The following is a 22,051-nucleotide window of genomic DNA, read 5'->3' as shown; positions in this document are numbered from 1 at the left end:
CCACCCCTTAGTTTTTAAGAGAACCAATTTATTTGCAAGTAATGGGATCTCTAATTTTACCATTATAAGGCTAGAATTTTTAGATGGCTTGGTCTATAAGTAATTTTAAATAAATAAAATATGTAAACACTATTTAAACATGTTACTGGTCATGAACATTTTAGACCCCATAGTCGCCTTGTTCAGATATAATAGCAAAAATGCATAGATTGAGAGGGTTTTGAAGAGCAGATTATCTATTTTGTTATATTTAGCTGCCCTTGGTCACATAGTCCGTGATTATCAATTATATTTTAATTAAGCATCTGTAAGGTATATGAACAACTGCACTAAAGATGTGCATCCCTAATTGCTTTGAGATATTTTGTATATGTGTTAATATATTACAAATGCCAGAGGATTTCAATACTAGCTTAAATCTGCAAGGTTGGACAAGGCTAACAGACCTTCATGCACAAATATGTTGTTCTCAGAAATCAGTTAATATCCTGACCATTGAATGATCACACCCACTTCTACCAGCTGCTCTTGAAGGACACCTGAAAGTAGCAAAAATGCAAAATATATGGGATTACGAGCAACCTCATTGAGACTAAATTAGTACAATGCCACACTTACAACTAAAGTCTGAAAGAACACCTGAAAAATGACATGCTGCTTTTATAACAAAATCTGGTTTACCGAAAAAGCATTTTGAATATTATAACAAGTGCTTATTGAAGAACAATTGTATGTTGCATGAGATCTATTTTCGTTAGTTGTCAGCATACTACATAACACTCTTAAATCAAAGATATTACTTTAAAATAAAGATGAAGCAAATATTCTTGGTCACTAAAGTCAATCATTGTTGAACATGTTCTAGCAAGACTTTATATCATTGTTTTATAAATGTAATTATGTGAAATTCTAGACTATATTAGAACATTTGGTAGGAAATGGAAAACAACATTATATTATATATGAGAAACAATTTAAAATGCAAAGTTTATTGTAGTCAAATTTAATTACTCCATCTCGAGCAGACAATTATGGTGTGCATAACATTGGATCAGGAATTTAAAAATGGTGAGTTTAGATTCAATTTGAATCCTGGCTCAAATTCAAGATGACATGGTATCTAGGTACTCTGTACCCCTAAAAGATAGAAGTATGAAAATCAGTAACCCCTGAACCATTTTGGACCTCTGAAATGACCAGTGCTCTTGCGTCGCTTCTAGTTCAATTTTTTTTTTTATATATTCTTAAAAGGAATACCTTTTTTTCCTCTCAGAACAACTGCAGTTGTTAGAATTGGGAAAATAGCCAACACTTTTTTAAGATAAGAAACAGAGAATAACCTTCATTCTTGGCAAAGTTCCCAGAGTATGTGTCTTAATAGCACTGAACTCTAGATGAATGATAATGTCTTTTGACTTTCTGCAATTAGTATAGACATATGCCTATTTCAAATAGCATTTCACATATTTAATCATTAGGAGTTTTAGATGCTCAGTGTCTATGGTGCTTTGACATTTCTTTACTTATGTATTAAAGTTAAAAATATGTGGAGCTTGGAGGAACTGATATCAACTGTGTCTGCAAGAAGTCAGCTATCGAGGTGAATTCTTATTTCTTATAAACACTGTGGTATACTTCCTCTTGGTAATGCCACATACCAAGAGGAAAGTGAAAATGAGAGAGATTTCCTCTATTCCAATTGTGAGTAATAACCAGCCACGAATCCAGGACTGCTTTGCGAGAACCACAATGTTGACACCAGGAACTGAAGTCGCAGGAGATATGGGTCAGGAGCAGGGTCAAATTCTCCAAACTTATGAAACATCTTTGAGCCCTGGTACCCCAGAAACACCAGAGCCTCCAGGAAAGAGAGGGGGAGAATATATTTTTGAGGATCCCAAGTCAAATGTGTTTTTTTCACCACTTTGTGATCAGAGGGGGGTAGAAAGTGTCCACCTCCCCCAAGTGAACTCTGTAGTTCAGAGTTCTGGAGAGTAAATTGGTAAAATTGATTTTCAACAAGTACAATCTGGGACAGCTCCTATGGAGAAAGAAATGGAAGGAAGTCAAGGGCGAACAATGATAATTATACCTATTATATTGCCTAAGAAGTTTACCCTAGAGGAAATAGGGAGTATGATAATTTCCATACAGAAATCAATTAATAATTTGGCTACAATGGTTCAAGATGTCCTGAATAATAATATGTTTCAGACAAAAGTAGAAAAGATAGATGGATCCATTAATACTATGGGAGGAAGAATAGATGAGATTGAAAAAGTGCAAATAGATTTGATTAAATCAGAAAAGATTCAATCAGATAAACTAGAACAATTGGAAAATCAGATTAGAAAATCTAACCTTAGAGTGTTGAATTTCCCTAAAACACATTTAATCTTACCTAAATAATTATTTAAAAGTTATCTGATTAATGTTTTGAAATACACAGAAATGGCAATACCTGTAATATCTAGAATTTATTATATTTCTCAACCTCAGGGATTGGGAAATATAAAAGATCAAGAACAAGGAAATCAAAAAGAAAATGATTTAAATCTTTCAGATTTTTTAGAAAAATCTTCTGAAATGGAAATAAAGACACAAGCTATATTAATTGTGCAATTTGCATTTATATCTGAGAGAGATTCCATCCTTAGATTTTACTTTAAATATCAAAACTACAAATTTCATGGTCAGTGCATCAGGATGTTTCCTGATATTGCTCGAGTCATTCAGTTAAGAAGAAAGGAGTTTTTATCTATGAGAGAGAAAGTCATACAAAGGGGATACATTTCTTCTCAGGTTTCCATGCCATTGCATAATAATTTATCAGAACTCTAGGTATGTGTTCAACCAACCTGATCAACTTCGCTCATACCTTGAATCCTATTCCTAAATTCTTCATAGACATATTAACTGGGGAATAGAAGTAAAATGTGGTTTGACATAAATTTGTTATTAAGCAATTCATATACTTAACTGTTCTTGTTTCCTTTCTCCAGACTCCATATTTTTCCTATAATTGTAATTTCTAAGATTATCACAGTATGTATAAACATTTATATTGGATATTTTGAGTTTCTTTATAGTTTATATGATGGATACAATCTGTGTAATATCTTTTGAAAATGAAAAAGATTAATAAAAAAATATATATAATCAGACGGGCTTCTGTCAATTAGATAGCTTGATGAAGTAAGATCAAGGCACACAGGTGTCTTGATGAAGCACATCTAATGTAAAATTTAAAGAAATTTTTATAGCTAAATTTTCCTGGACATGTAACCTGACTTCTATAAATAATTGTTAAGTAATTAGAACACATGAGGCCAGATGTCTCTGAGATAGTTTATCTTGTCTTATATTGAAATAGAATTAGTATTAGCCATAAAGATCAGCAAAAGAAAGTATATATATACCATGACATCCAGCTGCTCGAGGCTGCTGTCCTATCCAGAGAATGGTATGCCTAAGACCCTGGGCTTATTTAACTCAAATTTGGTAAGAACCATCTTACATCTTATATTTTCCTGTATCTATAACATGACTTGATCAATTAAATACTTTCCTCATGAAAAATACAAATTATTTTTTTTTTTTAAATATATCTATAAAAGTGTTATTAAGTGGCTCTGATCTCATAAATAATTAACTGAGCTCAAAATGATGCATCAAATCTAAGGAGCATGTATGTGCTAACCTTATGTGACATGGAATTCTAAGATAAAGGGCCTCATTTTCAAAGGAGTTTACCGCGCGCGATAAATTTGCAAATCGCGATAACGGCTGTTATCGCGATTTGCGAATGCAAATGTGTCAGGGGGCGGGGTTGGGGCGGAGCATATGCAAAGCTATCGTGTGCGGCAAAACAGCCGCAGTGTTAGCGCGGCTAATAGCTACAACCCTGAGAATTGCATTACGGGGCCACTAAAGGGTTATCACAGTCCACGACAGCCTGTTAGAGAGAGAGAGAGAGAGAGAGAGAGAGAGAGAGAGAGAGAGAGAGAGAGAGAGAGAGAGAGAGAGGAGAGAGGAGAGAGAGAGAGAGACTTACTATAGTGCCTATGCCCTAGACAGGTATTTTAACCCCTATGGGAGGGCCACCTACTAACTCGGGGTGGGGATTAGGTATGAGCGTCGGGGGTTGGGGGCCACTTTCGCATTCCACATGAGACCTACGGACAGAACAGTGGTCTCTAGTGCAGATTTGCTGGCTGTCGGAGTGAGGATGCTCACTCCAAGAAGTGGTTTGGGCAACGTTCTCTCCACCTAGCTTGATGGACACTCTACCTGGGCAACAACAAGCTAGGTGGAGAGAACGTTGCCCAAACCGGTGCTAATGTTTTCGCAAATGGCGAAAACATCGCCGCACGCGATGTTTCCCCACTGCACGAAAGAAGCCTCATTTGCATTGGTAACGCCCCCTAATGCGTTACCAATGCGATATTGGAAATGAGGCCCAAAGAGAGTAAACTTTAAGGGAACTCCTTACTAATTCCTTTCTTACTTAGAATTACCTATCAGAGCAGAACCGAGATAAATGGTCACAGATAAGCTGGGACAGAACATGTTCTCAGAATCTAATAAAGGAAAGTTAAAATCCTAAGAACATCATCAAAGTTAATCAAATTTTGGTTTTGAAAGCCTGGAAGTGAATTATACACTGGAAAATCAAATCTTGTAAAACGTGATTCAGATTGAGGGTATGAAAAAGTCTGTAGTAAAAAACTCTTCAAAGTTGATCCTAAATTACCTGTTTCCTTAACAGAAGGATTTCAGATGTAATCCAACCCACCTTTAACTTATATCTAGAACAGACCAAGTTACAGATAACTACTATGAAAAAATAGTTAACAATAGTTAATATGGCATGCTATTCTTAAGCAATACATGAAATACGTTCAATGAAGTCTTACAATAAAAAATACATTTTTTGTGTATTTCCAAACTGGGATTAAAAAATCAATTTATTCCTTGTGTGCAAGTGAAAAAAAGAAGCTCATACATAGGCCAACGTTTCATAGATTATAAAAGAACATGTTGGGCTATATTCTTTAATCATTACTTGCTCAAAAAACACATTATGATTTCAGTTCCAAAAGTCCCTTAAATAAGCAAAATATTGGGTTCAAAAAATGAATACAAAATCATCTAATCAAATAATGTTTATCCATATGTGTTTCCATATTTAGTAACAAATTGAACTTAAAGCATGTCTGCACAACTCTGTTGAATTTCCCGGTTATTTAGGAGTAATACACTTGTACACATATAAAATTCAGCAAGCTAATGTACTTATCTTGTGCCAAAAGTAGATGTCATTATGGTCAAGAGTGTAACTAGACATAACAGATCTGTTCCAGCCCTCCTACAAGGTACCATGTTTTGCTAGTCTATTACAGCTTTATCAGGGAAGATTACGATCCACATCTGTATTGAAACAACACATGACACCATCAAACACCAGATGTGAGTGAACTCTCTGCTGGTTCAGCACAAGATAAATATGTCAGCTTGTTGAATTTTATGTGTGTATAAGTATACTACTCTTATACAGCTGTAACACTTAACAGAGTTGCATTGAAGTGTTTTGTTAAGTGCATTTTGTTATTAAACAGGGAAACATATATGGATGAACATTATTTGAAGTTTTTAAGTGGACATTTTAAGTGGAATTTTGGTTATTTGGACTTTTGGGACTGGAATCATAAAAGTGTTTTTTGAGCTAGTAATCGTTAAAAAATAAGGCCCAATGTCTCTTTTATAATCTATGAAATGACCTATGTATGAGCTTGCTCTTCTCACTTGCACACAAGGAATAGTTTTTATAATCAGTTTTTGAAAATACACAAAAAATATGTGTATTTGATTACTTGCAAAACTTCACTGGACTTGTTTCATGTATTGTGAGACTAGTCCATTGATATTTGGTGGCTCTCATTGCATTTAAATGTTTGTCTTTAGAACATCATTAAATGTAGTAAAATTAGAGACTTTAGGGGGAGGGAGTACATGTACCTAAGGATGTCAATGACCTTTAATGTACATGAATGTGGACATCACCTAATTCCCACTTAAAATGCTCAATATTCATATGCCTGTTAGCATTACTGCATGACAGCATAATAAACATGGAAATGAGCCCATTAAAATAAAAAAATGGTTATGGACAGTACAGCACTAATATTTGAGAGGCTTAATGTGGGCCACTTAATGCAGAAAAGTGGATTATACGTCAGGAGGTATAGTCAGCTTTCCTACCAGGGGCCCTTGGTATCACATGGCGCTGAACTCCTTCCCCTCCTAGAATGTGATAGACCAAAACCTCTCTAGAAGAGTGGCAGGCCCCCCACACCTCTAAAGTGTTGCAGGCCATTGTTGTCCCCAATTATCTCCAAAACCCTCCTGAAAATTCTGTGTGCCCTCAACATCCCTCCTAGAACATCACTTACTTTGTTCACAGGACCTCCCCTAATTTTCCCTGGCAGGAGGAAGTTGTTTTTTCCTCTTGCTGTCCATAGTGCCAAATATAAAGGTGTGTTGTTGACACTCTAATCCAGATGCCCTTTGGCAACAATAGGCCTCAACTCTTCCTCAAGGCACAATATTTTTCAGAGGGGAGGTCGGTGGGGGGGGGGGGGGAGTCCTGCAATAGGCCATAATTCTTCTGGGTGGGGGCCATGACTTTTGGGAGGAGGGAATGAGGGACCATGAAGACTGTGACTCTTTTGGGGAAGGGTTAAGGTTGTGAAGGGGTAGTGACTCTTTCTGGCAAGGGTGGGGAAGTGAGTACTGCAAAGGTCACAACCTTTTTGGGAGGTGGGTTGGAGAGCTGGGTGTGCCATCATGAGCTGCAAAGTCTATGGCTCCTCTTGGGTGATGTTGGGTTGTTTCCCTGTGTTAACCAGTCTTTTCACTTTGGGCCAGATAGAATGGGGAAACCTGATATGCAGACCTGCATTACCATGACCATGTTAAAAATGTGATCATAGTAACTCTTCTGTGTTCTGTATATCATTACTTTTATACATGGTGCATTAAAACCCATTGTAACTCTGGCCTTTAAACTCTGTTATCATGGTTTTAACTGGTTAGTAAATATATCCCTAGGTTAGCATCATAAACATACATACATACAATATACATCTTGTTAGGATATTAGATTTTTTTTCATACTCTGGATTTCAGTGCAATATCTATTGAATATTTTTTTTCCATTCAAAAAGTGACTGTAAGAAAGTAACTTGTAATTCTAGAAATGTTTTTCCCTACTTACTGTTTTCGTAACAGATACGTCCAATGGCTCTACCAGCATGAAGAAGTGTCTCTTGATTTGTGCTTTCCAACAGTGGAAGCAAAGCCAGAACCAAGCCTGCATCAATGCATGGTTTCCTCATTTCTTCTGTACAAGTACAGAGTGTTATGTTATTAATGAAAGGTTTTCATTATTAAAAGAGAACCTATTTAACATCCCCCCCAATCTTTTCAGTAATAATAGGTAGAGCAAGAGCATTGTATTGGCTTACCAAAACTAAAGTGAGTTCAAAGAAAGCTAATAAGGTAGCTAGGCAGAGATTATACTTTTATGGCAGTTAGGAATATTTAAGGATGCAAATATTCAGGAAATTTGAAGCAACATCCTTAGGAAATGCCACTGGATTTGATTAACTACAAAACTTAATTTTTGTCTGCACCTTTCAAACCCTTCTCATTAAGACATGAATTCTGATGTTAATGAAAAAGATTTTGTAATATTTCAGATAAAGTCAAACAGAAGAATACAGAGATACATATTCAGCACCACTTAGCCAGATAGATTTTGACTTATCTGGCTAAGTGGTAGTGGCTGAATATGTGCCCTGGATCAGCAGCTGCCACTTAGCCGGATAACTACTTATCTGGCTAAGTATCAGGCAGGGTGAGGGCATAACTGGGAGGAGGTGAATTAGCCGAATATGGATGAATATGAACCTCACAATAAATTGGCATGTTAATGTACATATAAAAGAGCTACAATAAACTGTATATAAAAGAGGTAATGTTCAAAAGGTTTCACTATGTAAAATTCAAAGTTATACATGTAAGTAATATGTACACACATAAGTAGTATTTTGTAAAAGCCCGAAATATGTGCATACTAGCAGTTCCGTGCTTAAATATATGCAAAAAAGAAAGTGTTCAGAGGTGGCCTGGGCAGGGTTTGATTGTTTGCACAGAAATTAGTATTTTGTAAATGGTTTACATGCACACATTACCAAACTTAAATGCATGCTTTTACATCTGCTAATTGAGTTGTGGGAATGAAATCACACTTGTCTTTTATTTGTAGTTTTTGAGTGAGATGTCTGGGTTAAATGGTCAGGAGTCAAATTTAATGGTGGAGGGTCTTATGAACTGGTGGGACTGGTGGTAAAAATTCCCAATCAAATATGCAACAACTGTGCAACTCATTGCTTACCAGTTAGCAATCAGCTGACCAATCATAAGCCAATGAAATGCTATTGCCTTGACTATCAATTTTGGAAAAGTCTATATTACATCAACCATAACTTCACTTGGTTCAACATTTCCCTTTTAGGTCAAGAATTTTACCACCTCAACAAAAATCAATATTTGCTTAGTACCCATGGACACTTGCACCTCTTTTCCTGTGATTGCTTTTTCAATGGCAAACAATGTGCCTAGAGTTGAAAACGGAATTGAATGGCAAAAGAATGGCAGATGAAGTAGAATGTGGAAAAGTTCAAAGTGGTGCACATTGGGAAAAATAATCCCAACTACAGGCTCATGATGCTGGGTTCTGTATTTGGTGTATAAAGCTGCTTGCTGAACTGTGTTCAACTAAGCTTGTGTGCCAATATGTGACAGTATGTGCAGCTGCAGGATATTGGCTAAGTCAGCAGAAAGTGAAGGACATGAAAATGGCCCACATAAGATACATGTGTGGTCTGTGTTGAAACCAACTACAAAGGAAAATGCAGATATTGATAAGAGATGATCAATGTCTTTCTACAAGCTGTGGAAAGATAGTACAGAAGAAGCGCAAACATTTGGACATGAAAGAAAGAGAATGAATGTTTAGGGTGCAGGTGGTCTAGGGAAGTGAAGCCAAGCCAGAGTGATGTATTTAGAAATGATCAATACTTGGCAAAGGAAACTAGAAAAAAATGTATATAAGCCTTGTAAGATTGTGACATAGGCAAGGAGAGATCTTATGTATTTCTCCTTCCAGGCACTCATATTGTGATTGGCAATCATTTATTTCCTATAATAAACATTTTACTAAGTTTCTAAAATATCTCTGAGTCTTGTATCTGGTATACTAGGGTGAGAACCATACATTTTGGTGATTCCGATGTGATTGCAGGGCATGGCCTGGAGGGCTGCAAAAGTTGTTTTTCTCTGCATGACAGAAGAACCTTGGAATACCTCGGCTGTATACTGGGGCAAGAACCATACATTGGGAGTCACCATCCAGAAAAAATACCTTGAACTCCTTGTGGACAATTTATTTATTTATTTATTTAAAGTTTTTCTATACCGGCATTAGCGATGAATATCGCAACATGCCGGTTTACAATTAACAAGTGGTGAAGGAACACAAAATAATAATAATAATAAACATTAACAGGTGTTTGATAAAAGGTTGCAGTTACAATAAAACAAGGGAATTACACAACTTGGAACCGAGAAAAGGAGCTAGGAATTTAACATAGAGAACAAGTTTGCCAATTAATGGTGAGAACTAAGTTACGGCATTTGCAACGTCAATGAATTACCCTTTTGATGTAGAGTTATTATTTACCATGTTAAGAAAAAGTCTAAGCATTAGTTAATGGTAAATTAAGGTTCATTTGGGGTCTGGAAAGGCTTTCAATACATTGAAAACCTTGGCTCCGTGCATGGTAGCGGTCAAAAAAGCAAGCAGAATGTTAGGAATGATCCAAAAAGGAATGGAGAATAAAACAAAAAATATCATGTTACTTATGTATTGAGCCATGGTGTGACCAAACCTTTGAGTACTGTGTTCAGTTCTGGTCGCTCAGTTCAAGAAAGACATACAGACAAACGTGCAGAGGAGGGTGACAAAAATGATAAAAGGGATGGAACATAGTTCCTATGATGAGAGGCTATACAGGCTAGGGCTCTTCATCTTGAAAAAAAGACAGTTGAGAGGGGACATGAATGGGATGGAATGGGTAAATGAAGGACAGTTATTTACCCTTTCAAATATTAAAAAAAGAGGAGACCTTCATGAAATAACAACCAGCAGAATCAAAACAGATTATAGAAAGTACTTTTTCACTCAGTGTACTATCAAGCTGTGGAATCTGTTGTCAGAGGATACAATCAAAGGGGCGGATTTTAAAACCCCTGTGCGCGTCGGCGCTCCTATTTTGCATAGGCCGCCGGCGCGCGTGAAGCCCCGGGACACGCGTAAGTCCCGGGGCTTTCGAAACGGGGAGGGAGGGGGCGTGTCCGGGGGCGTGCCGCGGCGTTTCAGGGGCGGGCCCGGGGGCGTGGTGCCGACCCGGGGGCGTGGTCGAGGCCTCCGGGCCACGCCCCCGGGACCGGAGGACGGAGCAGGGCTGCCGGCGACAGGCGTAACTTTGCCGACAAAAGTAAGGGGGGGTTTAGATAGGGCCGGGGGGTGGGTTAGGTAGGGGAAGGGAGGGGGAAGGTGGGTGGAGGGCGAAGAAAAGTTCCCTCCAAGGCCGCTCCGAAATCGGAGCGGCCTCGGAGGGAACAGGCAGGCCACGCTGGGCTCGGCGCGCGCAGGTTGCACAAATGTGCACCCCCATTGCGTGCGCCGACCCTGGATTTTATAAGATACGCGCGGCTACGCGCGTATCTTATAAAATCTGGTGTACTTTTGTTCGCGCCACCGGCGCGAACAAAAGTACCGGCGCGCATATTGTTTTAAAATCCGCCCCAAAGTGATTAGCATAAAGGGGTTTAAAAGAGGTTTAGTTAAGTTCCTGGAAGAAAAGTCCATAACACATTATTAGCCAGGTAGACTAAAGCAGCGCTTCTCAACCAGTGTGTCGCCAAGCACCGGCTGGTGTGTTGCGTGCTCCCGGTCTCTCCCGCTGCTCTTTCTTCCCTGCTGCCGTTGCTGCCAGGCTATCAGCACGTACAAGCCCAGTGAGAACGGCAGCGGTGCTAGAAGAAACAGTGGCACCTGCGGCTGGCCTTTTCTTCTTCCCGCGCCTGCCCCCCCCGAGACCCGGAACAGGGGCCGTGGGCGTGGTTCCGGCCTGGGGGCATAGCCGCGGCCTCCGGACCAGCCCCCGGACCAGAACATGGCTTGCTGGCAGCCGGCCTGGTGCGCGCAAATTATGCCTGCCTTGGGCAGGCGTAACTTTTGGAATAAAGGTAGGGAGGGGAATTAGTTAGGACTGGGGGGTGGGTTAGGGAGGGGAAGGTGGGGGGAGGCAGAAGGAAATTTCCCTCTGAGGCCGCTCTGATTTCAGAGCGGCCTCGGAGGGAACGGAGGCAGTCTACGTGGCTCGGCGCATGCAGGCTGCCGATTTTGCGCAGCTTTGCATGCGCTGACCCCAGATTTTAAAAGATACGTGCGGCTACACGCATATCTATTAAAATCCGGCGTACTTTTGTTTGCGCCGGTCACACTTTTTTAAAATCTGCCCCTATGGATATACTGAACACCACACCTGCTTGTGGCATCTCCAGGACCAGAGTTGCCTACACCTGCACTAGGATGATGCTGTACTGTATTTCCCAACCTTTTCAATTTCAAGGCACATCTGTTTTAAGAAAAATGTTGTGTGACATGCCAACTTCTGCGGAGCAGACAATGCAGACTTGGAGAGGAATCATGTGGCCAAAAGCAGAGATAGAGAAGTGCTAAAACCCCCAACAGTCTCTTTTCCAAATTTTAAAGCAAAGGGAGGAGGAGGCAGAGGACAGATATGAACCTCTCACAATGGACCTGCTCCCTCTATTCACAACTGCAGGAGAAGAGATAAATCTATGTGGTACTGGCAACCAGCTCAGTTACTTTGACTGCTGTACTGCTGCAAGTCCCAACAATCAAAGCAAGTCACATCCAGTGCTTAGTGCACTCTTCTCATCTCATTCAATCTTAGGATGTGACAGAGACTAGAAGAACTCAAAGGAGGCGGCTCAGGACAGAATATTCGGCATATTGTGCAATGTATGTGCCGTTGAAAGTGAGACCTAGCTATCCATGCCCTGCATGCTGCTCATTAAATTCCACACTCTGCTGTAGATAGGAAAATGAGGCATGCATAATTACACCCATGCTCAGAAAGGAGGAGGGAGTGATTAGAAGGTCAGTGGAAAACTTCATGAAAGCATGGGATAAACAGAGGATAATTGGTGGCATGACACTCGTAATGAGGGAACTGCACAACCATCACTGAAGGACAGTTGCACCCCAGTTCAGTAGTGAGATGACTGCATTGTGCTTCCTGGATGGCATGGGGAAACCTGAAAGGAGCATCAGTTGCAACTTTAAAGGGGACACAGTGAAATTGGGGGTTGGGTTCTATGTGGGAATTTTATCTACTTTGGGTAAATGTACATAAACATGCTGCTGGGCAGACTAGATGGGCCTTTTGGTCTTTATCTGCTGTCATTTACTATGTTACTATATTTAAAGAGCCACCACGGGTGTCCCTTTCTGCTGCAAGGTGCTAAGAGCACAGCCCAGGTGCTGGCCTGGATCTGAGCATTAGGCAGCGGTAACTTTTCTATGGCATACCTGATCATATTTGAAGGCCACTGGTTGGGAAGTACTGCTGTAACCTTCATATGTTTGACAACTGATTCTTTGGTGTTTGATTGCACTGCTTGACTAAAATGAAATTGATTCAAATAAGGAGATTGATTCCAGAAGAACACAAAAGGCCAGTGTTGTGCAAAAAGAGGGTGGTCTGTGTTAAAATTGCATGGATGTTTACATACAACAACATAGGCAATATCAACAGATGAAGACCCTTTGACCCATCCAGTCTGCCCGGGTGCACCTGCCTATCCTGCTTAGGCTAAGCTTGACCGGTTCTGCTCTCTTGCTCTGTTCATCACCCATTCTTGTCCTTGCCACCAGCTATCGCGCTAAGGATATCTCCCAGCTGTCAGTTGTATGAGTTTGACTGTTTCCAGGGGACTTCTCCTTGTTCTTTTTGTCCTTAGCTGGGAACTGTAGCCAGGTCAGTCTGCTGCTCATGCTAGTTGATCTTCCATCTACACCCGTCCCCTGATTATACCTGAGATTGTACCGAGATCCTACTGCCGATCTACACTGGTTGAACCTGCCACTTTTAACTGGGTATGCAAAGTTGGCTTCAGGATGCTTAGAATTAGCACAATATCTTGAATAAGAGCATGAACAATAAGGGATAACAAGAAGAAATGAAATAAAACCCACACAGAAATGAACTACTTTCTTTTCCTCAAAGAAAATGATGATTTATTATGCATTTGGTCCAGAGACAGATTTAGTATTTTGGGACCTGTAGGCACCATTGTTGCTATTGCCCCCATTACTCCCTCTGAGGAGAGCAGGGGTGGGGGGGGGGGGGGGCAGTGATGGGGCAGCAGAAGGTCTAAGACACAGTTCCCTCATTTTCTGCGGCAAAAATTAAAAAGTCCTGAAGCAAATCAGCAAAGTTTTCCCATCTTTTGTGTTGCATTATAAAAGTAAATTAGTTTTAGAGTAAATTTATGAGTATAATTAATTTTATTTTTGTTGGTGAAGGAAAGTGATCTCAAGTATCAGTGCAGGGAATAGTTTGCTTTTTCTGTCGCAGGCTTGCTCCCTTTCCTCTCCTGTTCCCTGCACGCTGCTTGGAGGGGCAGGGCTGGATCAGGAAACAGAGATTCAGCACAGCTAAGAGGCGGCAGATCTTCACTCAGCCTGCTGCCCCCAGATTTTTGTTGCCCTAGGCAGAGGCCTGGTGTGCCCACTGACACAACTCCAAGCCTGATTTGGTCTGGAAGTCACAACTGTTGTGTTACTGTTTTGTTTGTATTTCTGTTGAAAGCTTTCTTTACCAGTCTTTAATCTTGTTTGTTTTTTAACCAATGCGACAATGTAAAGACGACAATTTTCAAAAGCCTTTTATGCAGGCAGATAGCGATTTACTCAGGTAAAGTGGTGCATCTGAAAATTTCCCTCCTCGGAGCATTTAAAAAGTGTGTGGGGGGTTCACAACATGTGTGCAGTTAGTTTCTTTATAAAGGGGTGGTCCTTTGGGCAGGTTTAGCTCAAGCGGGTGCGATGGTGCACATCCGTTGGCGTTTACAAAAAGTGCACATGCTCTGCTCCTCCCACCCACATCCCTCCGCCAGCTGCCTGCACAAGGATGCCCTTTCAGCAAGTAACTTTGCGCTACATTTTCAAAGAGAAACTGCCTGGGTAGCATGCCTGGTAAAATTAGCAACTATGAGGGGAAATCGACTGTCTTGAAAAGTGCCCACCCTGTATGTGAGGGAAAACACATCCTGCTTTATTTTTAACCTGCATGTTCCTGGAGACGTTTCTCAGGCAGGATTAGGTCTGCAAAGGCAACAGCGTGCTTGGTTTTTGCATTTTCAAAAACTATGCACAATGTTTTGGCTAGAAAAATGTACCCACAGGAAAATGAAGGTGAAACTCTCTGCAGTTATTTTTTCCTCCGGTAATTATCAAAGGAAAACCTTGTGCATGGAAAACCCTTGGGTAAAAGTTACCTGTGGACCTTACATCAAGACATACGGTTGTGAAAATTGTCCCCTAAATATATATGTATAGGTGTAAAAAACAAAGAATCTATAACATACGTTACCTACCATTTTTAGCTAGCTCTGCCAGCACATGAGCCACCTTTTCAGCACATCTCGCATGGTCTCTTAAAATCTGAGCTAGCACTGAGAGGACACCACTGTCTTTCAGGAGAATGGGAGTTCTCTGTTCTGTAAAAGAAAGTGATCTATAACACATTTTGTTTCCATATGAAATATACAATGGTTAAAAATCTGAGACCGACTTTCAAGGAATTTTGCTGTAGACCCAGAAGAGGGGAACCTCTTTTAAGTTGAAAGATTGTGGAGTCATTTTCAGCTGCAAAGAGGTTTCTGTCATTAAAGTGACAGAGTGTGGGAAGGTCAGGATTATAACCCAGGAGTCCTCCTGACTCTCAGTTTCATGTTTTTTCTCCTCCAGTTAGCTAGAGGAAAGAGATGAAACTCCAGAACTGCTTAAATGGATTCATCCAATAGCTTCATGGTGTTAAAACCAAGTAAAATAATTTGGACCACATATAAGCCTTCTGTTACAAGCTGACTTTTATCACCATCTAAAAAAAAAAGCAAAACAAACTGCAGAAAGATATCTGCAACAGCAACTCAATACATAGCATATCCTCTGTACAAACAAAGTAAAATAACCTTTTATAATGAAGTCTAAATGAATAAATTGAATATGAGAGACAAATTTCTGAAAATATGATTAGTAGTTTTATTTAAGGAACTGTCAAAAGAGCTAGGGCTGTACAAGAAATACTGGTGCAACCTTCAAGTGCAGGGCAGGTTGTCACGGCAACAGGATGAATCCCTCTGGTTTGAAGAAAAGAAGATGCAACCACTGTAGAGTAGTGACAGGTAAAATAACCCATTGTCACCTCAAACACAGCATAAATAAATCTGCGATTAACAGCAAGTAATTAGCACTCAAAAAAACCTTCTTACAGGCAACTATTTAAAGGAATTTCAACTTCTATTATATATATATTTTATCTTTTTTTAGTCCAGCTTTATCAGGGTTTGCCAGAAGACCTTTGGGACAGAAGTGGGAGTAATGAAGCTTTTCACAGATCTGAGCTTTTCCTAAACACTGAAGGGCAGAAATCCCTGAGAACCACAACGGTGGCATTCTTTAGTATCCGTCTAGGTCTGCTTTTGCATGCATCTGTACCTTTCCTCTTTCTGCTGATGCATCTTGACTTCTCTCAAATGTCAGTACTCTTCTTTCGCTTACGGTCAACCTCCACTCTCTTTCTCTCAAGTGCTGTGTAGGTGCTAGGTCAATTTTAAATGCAAGGTGAATTATGGCATCAAGTGCATTCTTGCCATGACAGTAAATTCAGTAGATACTGATCCAGGCATCCAGTCTCGAGGTCTCCTGCCAGACACACCTGGCTTTGTGAGTGCCTGTGCTTCTGCTAGGCACATAAGTAGAGTTACAGAACTTGCAGCTTGCCGGAAAATACCCAACTGCTAGTTTGATTCTGTTAGCACAGTATGAATGGTCCCCACATTTTTCAAGAAAAGGGCCACATAGGACAATTCAAATCACTGTGAGGATTGGGAAAGAAGAAGGGAGAGGTCTAATTCAGATTTTGCTGTCCTAGGGAGAAGGGAGGGAGGGAGAGAGACAGCCCCTAGGAGTTGTTTGCTGAGAAGGGTTTAGGGGGAACCATGCCCTTCCAGTAATTTGAAATGTTAAGGAAGGGGGGAGGATGGGGTGCCCAGAGGAATAAGAGTATGGAAGACAGTGACAGTAATACTATTTCTAAGTTTCTCCAACATCATCCCCAGCAACCTTCCCCAATATCTGCCTGTCTAGGGAAGTTGGGGGGCAGGGAGGGAGGACAGATGGTGAGGATGGGGGTGTTTGTGTGTGTGGTGTGCTCTCACTCACATCTCCCCATGTACTCATGCTCCTTCTCTATGTGCTTTTTCTTTCTCATCCCTTTCTGCACCCCTTCTCCCTTCCTCTCACTCAGCTCTCTTGCAACATGCCAGATTCTTGGTATGAGCAAAACAGCCTCCCCTGAAGACCCAGATCCAGGGAGAGACACTTGCATTTTTTATCTGGGTTACAATAATGAGGATTTCTGCACTCTGTGCTTCCAAAGTCTGAATCCTTAAGGGACAGTGTCTATGCACCTTCTTCCACAGCTCTGAAGAGATAGCAGCATGGTTGGGAAATCCAGGAGCTACCATTCTTACCTGTTTTTTTCTGTCAACCCTGCAGAAACCATATCTCAGTACCACTAGTGACTTCCTTTTGATGGCCTGCACTGCCCTCCACAGTGGCTGTAAACTCCTAATGGTTGTACTGCAGCTTTTCTCCCTGACTTCAGCTCAAGTGGCTCTACCTGCACAAGCAGCACTAACTTCAACAATGCATGATGCAGTCAATCAGTGGTGGCCTTGCCCCAGCATGCAACGCCCATGCCTCTCTCATGTGCTGCTACTTGCACTTCCGACTCAGAGTTGGCAGTAGTGGTGGAATATACTCCAGTCAACAGTGCCAGTGTGAGGGTCTCCAGCTGCCCTAGGCAGTGCAGTCATAGTATCATGTGGCTCTCTCTCTATCAAATCTCCAAACCCGAAATCACATACCTCCACGTCGCACTCGACATCTCTACCACCTATTTCTGGCCTGCGCTCTGCAACCACTCTCATACCTCTTTTCGCATTTCAAAAAATGGTGCCCTTTCATACACTGACAACACCCTGCCTGCTTAGGGTGCCCTAGATGACCACCTAGACCCCCCTTAATGTTCACGCTGGCCCTGCCTGTCAAAGCCGGTACTGACCAGATCAAGCTTCTTTGGTTGTCACTGTTATTGCTGGGGCTGGATCAAACTCTTTCTGCTGTTGTTGCTGGAGACTGGATGAAATTCAGCCAAGGATAACAAAGAAGAAGAATAGATGCCTTGATCTTGTTCAACTATTTTATTAAAGTAGAGACGTTTTCTTTTAAAAATGCCCGATCCAGCGTTCAGTCTCTACTCGTTGTCTGTAAGTTGTGCACTGTAAGTTGCATTGCACTGCTGATTTACAGTAATCTGTTCCTTGATGATTCTACAACACTAAAACACATTCAAGAATCATGATTATCTAAGCCCCTGAGGCAGCGGCTGTTGAGCTGCGAAACTCGGCCTGAGTCGGGCATTTTTAAAAGAAAACGTCTCTACTTTAATAAAATAGTTGAAAAAGATCAAGGCATCTATTCTTCTTCTTTGTTATCCTGACGGCTATTATAGATCGCCTACCTCTTTGTTTTCTGAAATTCAGCCAAGGCCTGCATCTAGCTGTCAGGCCATAGTTTGGGGATATAAATAATTACCACTACTAGTGAGCCTCCCAGGTCCCTTTAATAGCCTGCCAGACAGACTTAGCTATGTGAAAGACAGAGTAGACAGAGCAACTGCTGGTCAATTCTACCATTGCAGACTGCCAGACCTGGCCACATGGACTTCTAACATTTCATACTAACCTCTCTGCCATACATTTTAGCAGCCCTGACAGGTAAGAATGGTGCTGTGAATACTTAATTACATGTGCTAGGTTGTGCTTTCCCACTATTAGAGCTTATCCCATGCCCTCTTAAACTCCATTACTGATAGCCACCACCAACTCCCACCCTAGGAGGGCATTCCATGCTTCTGTCTCTTTTTACATATACAAAAATATTTCCTGAAATCTCTCCTCAGTCTACCCCATCAGAGCCTCATATTTTGACCTCTTGTTCCATAACATCCTTTCCCTTGAAACAAGTTTGCTTCTTGTGCATTATTAATACTTTTGAGGTATTTGAAGGTGTCCATCATATCTCCCCATCTTGATTTCTACCAGTGGTGTATGGAAATACAGGTTTAAACATTGCAGGATGGTTATGGGGTTAAAATTGTTGCCTTAAAATTTTCTAATCGTGTTTGCTTTAAAATTGTTTTAATTGGTTGTCATATACTAGGCAGCACTTTAAAAGTAATGTTGTCAAGTAGTAATTTCACCAGGCACTGAAGAATTATTTTTTTATGTTTTAATCAGCTTTTAAGTCTATTCTCCCACTATAGCCCAACCATTACAGTGACAATTCTTTAACCAAAAGTCATGAACTGTTGCCCCCTTTGGAACATGGAACTAGTGCACCCTCAACCTGGTCTATAGGTGGTGCTGTTGAGCAACAGCTGGGAATTCTTTCCCTCCTGAGGCCCATGTTCACTGCCTCCATCAATAAACAGAAATGCTACCCTCATCTTCCTCTGTAATTTTCGCATGCTAATTTTTTCAGAAACCGGACATTTTAGCATTACAGTCACATTTTAGCATTATAGGAAAATACATGAAAAGCTTATTGTAAAGCTGCAAATTTCTGTGGGTAATGTATAAGCATCTGTGGGAAACAATTATTTAAGCCCGTACATCACCTGCAGTCACTAGCACATTCTGCAGCTTGTTTCCACAGAAATCTGTAGCTTTTTAATAATCTGCATTACATAAAGGTCCTGATATGGGTTGGGGAAAATAACCCCCAACATTTCTGCAATTTCTGGACTGTATAGAGCAGTTGTGTGAAAGGCATTGTGGATCCCATCCTTTCATTTAGCCCTTAAACAAACCTATGAAGTTCCACAAATCCTTTTACACAGGTTTTTGCTCACATATTTTTTTTATCTTTTGGAATATTTTTTCCCTTTCTGAAGCAGCAGAAAATATGAACCTAGGGAAAAAAATGTGCTGTTTCAAAATTGTGCAGCAAACAGTCTTGCAGGCATTTTGTCTTGCTTTTGTTAGAGCCTTAAATCTGACACCCAGCATTTTCTGCTTCCAGTGTACTTGGGGGATACTCTCTAATAAATATGACACCACAGTACATCTAGAAGTGATAAGCATTAGTTATAATAGTAGTATGCTGTGCATAAACTCCTAAGAATTTCTTCAAAATAGGTTCATCAAACAAGTCACTGAATCTATCAGACTAAACAATTCATCAAACCTGTCTGAAAAAATCAAAAGCAGATTACATTGGAAAGCCAATCTGCTTTGGATTTATCTGAAAAATACAAACACATTTTTTCAAATTTCTTATGAATTTCTTCCATATCTGCCAGCACGAATCTGACTGATTTTCAGATGGTTCAAGACTGACTACAAATTGTGTGTGATGCCTAGACTATGTGAGTCAAAGATGAACCTGAAACTCATAGTTTAACACTCAGGTCTCCATTTTGCAAACTTTAGAGGAGAGATCGAGTCTGATCAGTGGAGGCTAGAGTGGCAGACCTGGAGGAGTTGAGGCAGACAGAGAGGTCATAGTAGCCAAGTCCCAAATCCAGTCTGGCAGCTCCAGTGCTGCCTTGGATCAGAAAGGTCTCCCGGTTGGAGAACATCATCCTGTATAGCAGGAAGTGATCCCTTAGCAAGGATCTGCTTTCCAGGTGATGTGTTATCCTCTTGCACTGAGGTCAAGTCTCTCAGGGCTATGGCCCAGGAGGGAAGGGTTAGGTCATCCATCATAGTTGGTGACTCGATTATTAGAAATGTAGATAGCTGGGTGGTTGGTGGATGTGAGGAACACCTGGTAACTTGCCTACCTAGTGCAAAGGTGGCGGACCTCATGCCTCACCTAGGAGGTCATTTATCAAAGTGCTATATGGCCTCTTCGCATGCGTTAAGGCATTTTTGTATGCAAAAAAACACCTTTAACGCATGCAAAAACGCCATAATGCTTGGTGCATTGCAAATGAAAAAAAGGGGAGGGAATTTTGGTCAAGTGGGCTGGGCTCACAGTTTTGCAAAGCCGTATCGCACAACTTTAACTACACCTTTTTCATTTGCGTAAAGCTGTGCGATAGGGCTTTATTGCGCGGTGCGATAAGCTCCTGGAGAGCCAGCCAAGCTATCGGGGCCCTCCTACAACCACTGGAGGAGAGAGAGAGAGTCCATCAAGCTAGGTTGAGAGAACATCGCACAAATCTCATCTTTGGGTGAGTTTCCTCCCTCCGAAGGTCATCAAATCTTCACAAGAGAGCACAGTTCTGTTCGTACATCTCACTTTGAATGTCAAAGTGGCCCCTAATCCCTAAACTAATACCTCAACCTCACATCGAGTTACTAGGTGGGCCTCCCATAGTGATATAAATACCTATCTAGTGTGAGGGCAATATGGCTTGTCAGTCTCTCTTTCTCCCTCTTCCCAGTGGTTGTAGGAGGGCCCTGATAGCTAGGCTGGCTCTCCAGGAGCTTAAACCTACTAAACATGGTTCACTCCAGTGGTTATATGTAGGAAATACAGCAATTCTGGCACTTATCACAAAGTGTGAAAAAGTTATCACAATTTGCACTAAGATAGCACTTCAAATAGGTACTAGCACAAATTGCAATAAACTGCCTATTACCATAAAACACACCCCTTTTCCTATCATATGCAATATTTAGTGCATTTTGATAAATCCAGGCCCTAGATAGGATTATAGACAATACTGGGGAGGAGCCAACTGTCATGGTTCATGTGGGCACCAACAAAATAGGAAAATGTGGGAGAGAGGTTCTGGAAGCCAAATTTAGGATTTTAGGTAGAAAACTGAAATCCAGAACCATCAGGGTGGCATTCTCTGAAATGCTCCCTGCTCCACATGTAGGTTCTCAGAGGCAGGCAGAGCTCTGGAGTCTCAATGCAGGATGAGATGATGGTATAGGGAAGAGGGATTCAGTTTTGTAAGGAACTGGGGAATTTTGGGGGGAAGGGGGAGTGGAACCAGGCTGCTGGTGCTAACTTTTAAAAAGGAGATAGAGCAGCTTTTAAACTAGTACAAGGGGGAAAGCAGACAATCACTCAGCAGTGCATGGCTCAGAAGAATGTATCTTTGAAGGATACTAATGAAACAGGAAAGCTAGCACATCCCAACAGAGAGGTTCCAATAAAAGCAAACGTAGTCAATGTGTCTATAAGTACAGAATCACCAGAGCTAAAGAATTCCAAATTATCCCTATTAACTGAAAAGCAGGTTGTTAGTACAAACAAAAAATGCACTTTGAAATGCCTGTATGCCAATGCCAGAAGTCTAAGAAGTAAGATGGGAGAGTTAGAGTGCATAGCAGTGAATGATGAGATAGACAAAATTGGCATCTTAGAGACTTGGTGGAAGGACGATAACCAATGGGACAGTGCTATATCAGGGTACAAATTATATCGCAATGATAGGGGGATCAACTTGGTGGTGGTGGGGGGGAGGGGTGGTGCTTTATGTCCAGGAAGGCATAGAGTCCAACAGAATAAAGATCATACAAG

The 22,051-nt window shown here is 40.9% G+C and overlaps 1 protein-coding gene across 1 annotated transcript in view; it reads right to left on the bottom strand.

Annotated features, from left to right (window-relative positions):
- Positions 1-22,051, bottom strand: part of LOC115095556 (rap1 GTPase-GDP dissociation stimulator 1-like) — a 264,340-nt gene that overhangs the window by 121,841 nt on the left and 120,448 nt on the right. The window contains exons 5-6 of the mRNA XM_029609455.1: positions 14,818-14,940; positions 7,277-7,402 (exon numbers count right to left, since the gene is read on the bottom strand). Of these exons, the coding sequence (XP_029465315.1) occupies positions 7,277-7,402; positions 14,818-14,940 (249 nt within the window). The remainder of the gene's footprint in view (positions 1-7,276; positions 7,403-14,817; positions 14,941-22,051) is intronic.

The sequence above is a fragment of the Rhinatrema bivittatum genome, chromosome 7 (genome assembly GCF_901001135.1).
Source record: "Rhinatrema bivittatum chromosome 7, aRhiBiv1.1, whole genome shotgun sequence".
NCBI classification, from domain to species: domain Eukaryota; kingdom Metazoa; phylum Chordata; class Amphibia; order Gymnophiona; family Rhinatrematidae; genus Rhinatrema; species Rhinatrema bivittatum.
The sequence above is the reverse complement of the archived record's forward strand: the minus strand, read 5'-3'. Positions and strand labels throughout refer to the sequence as shown.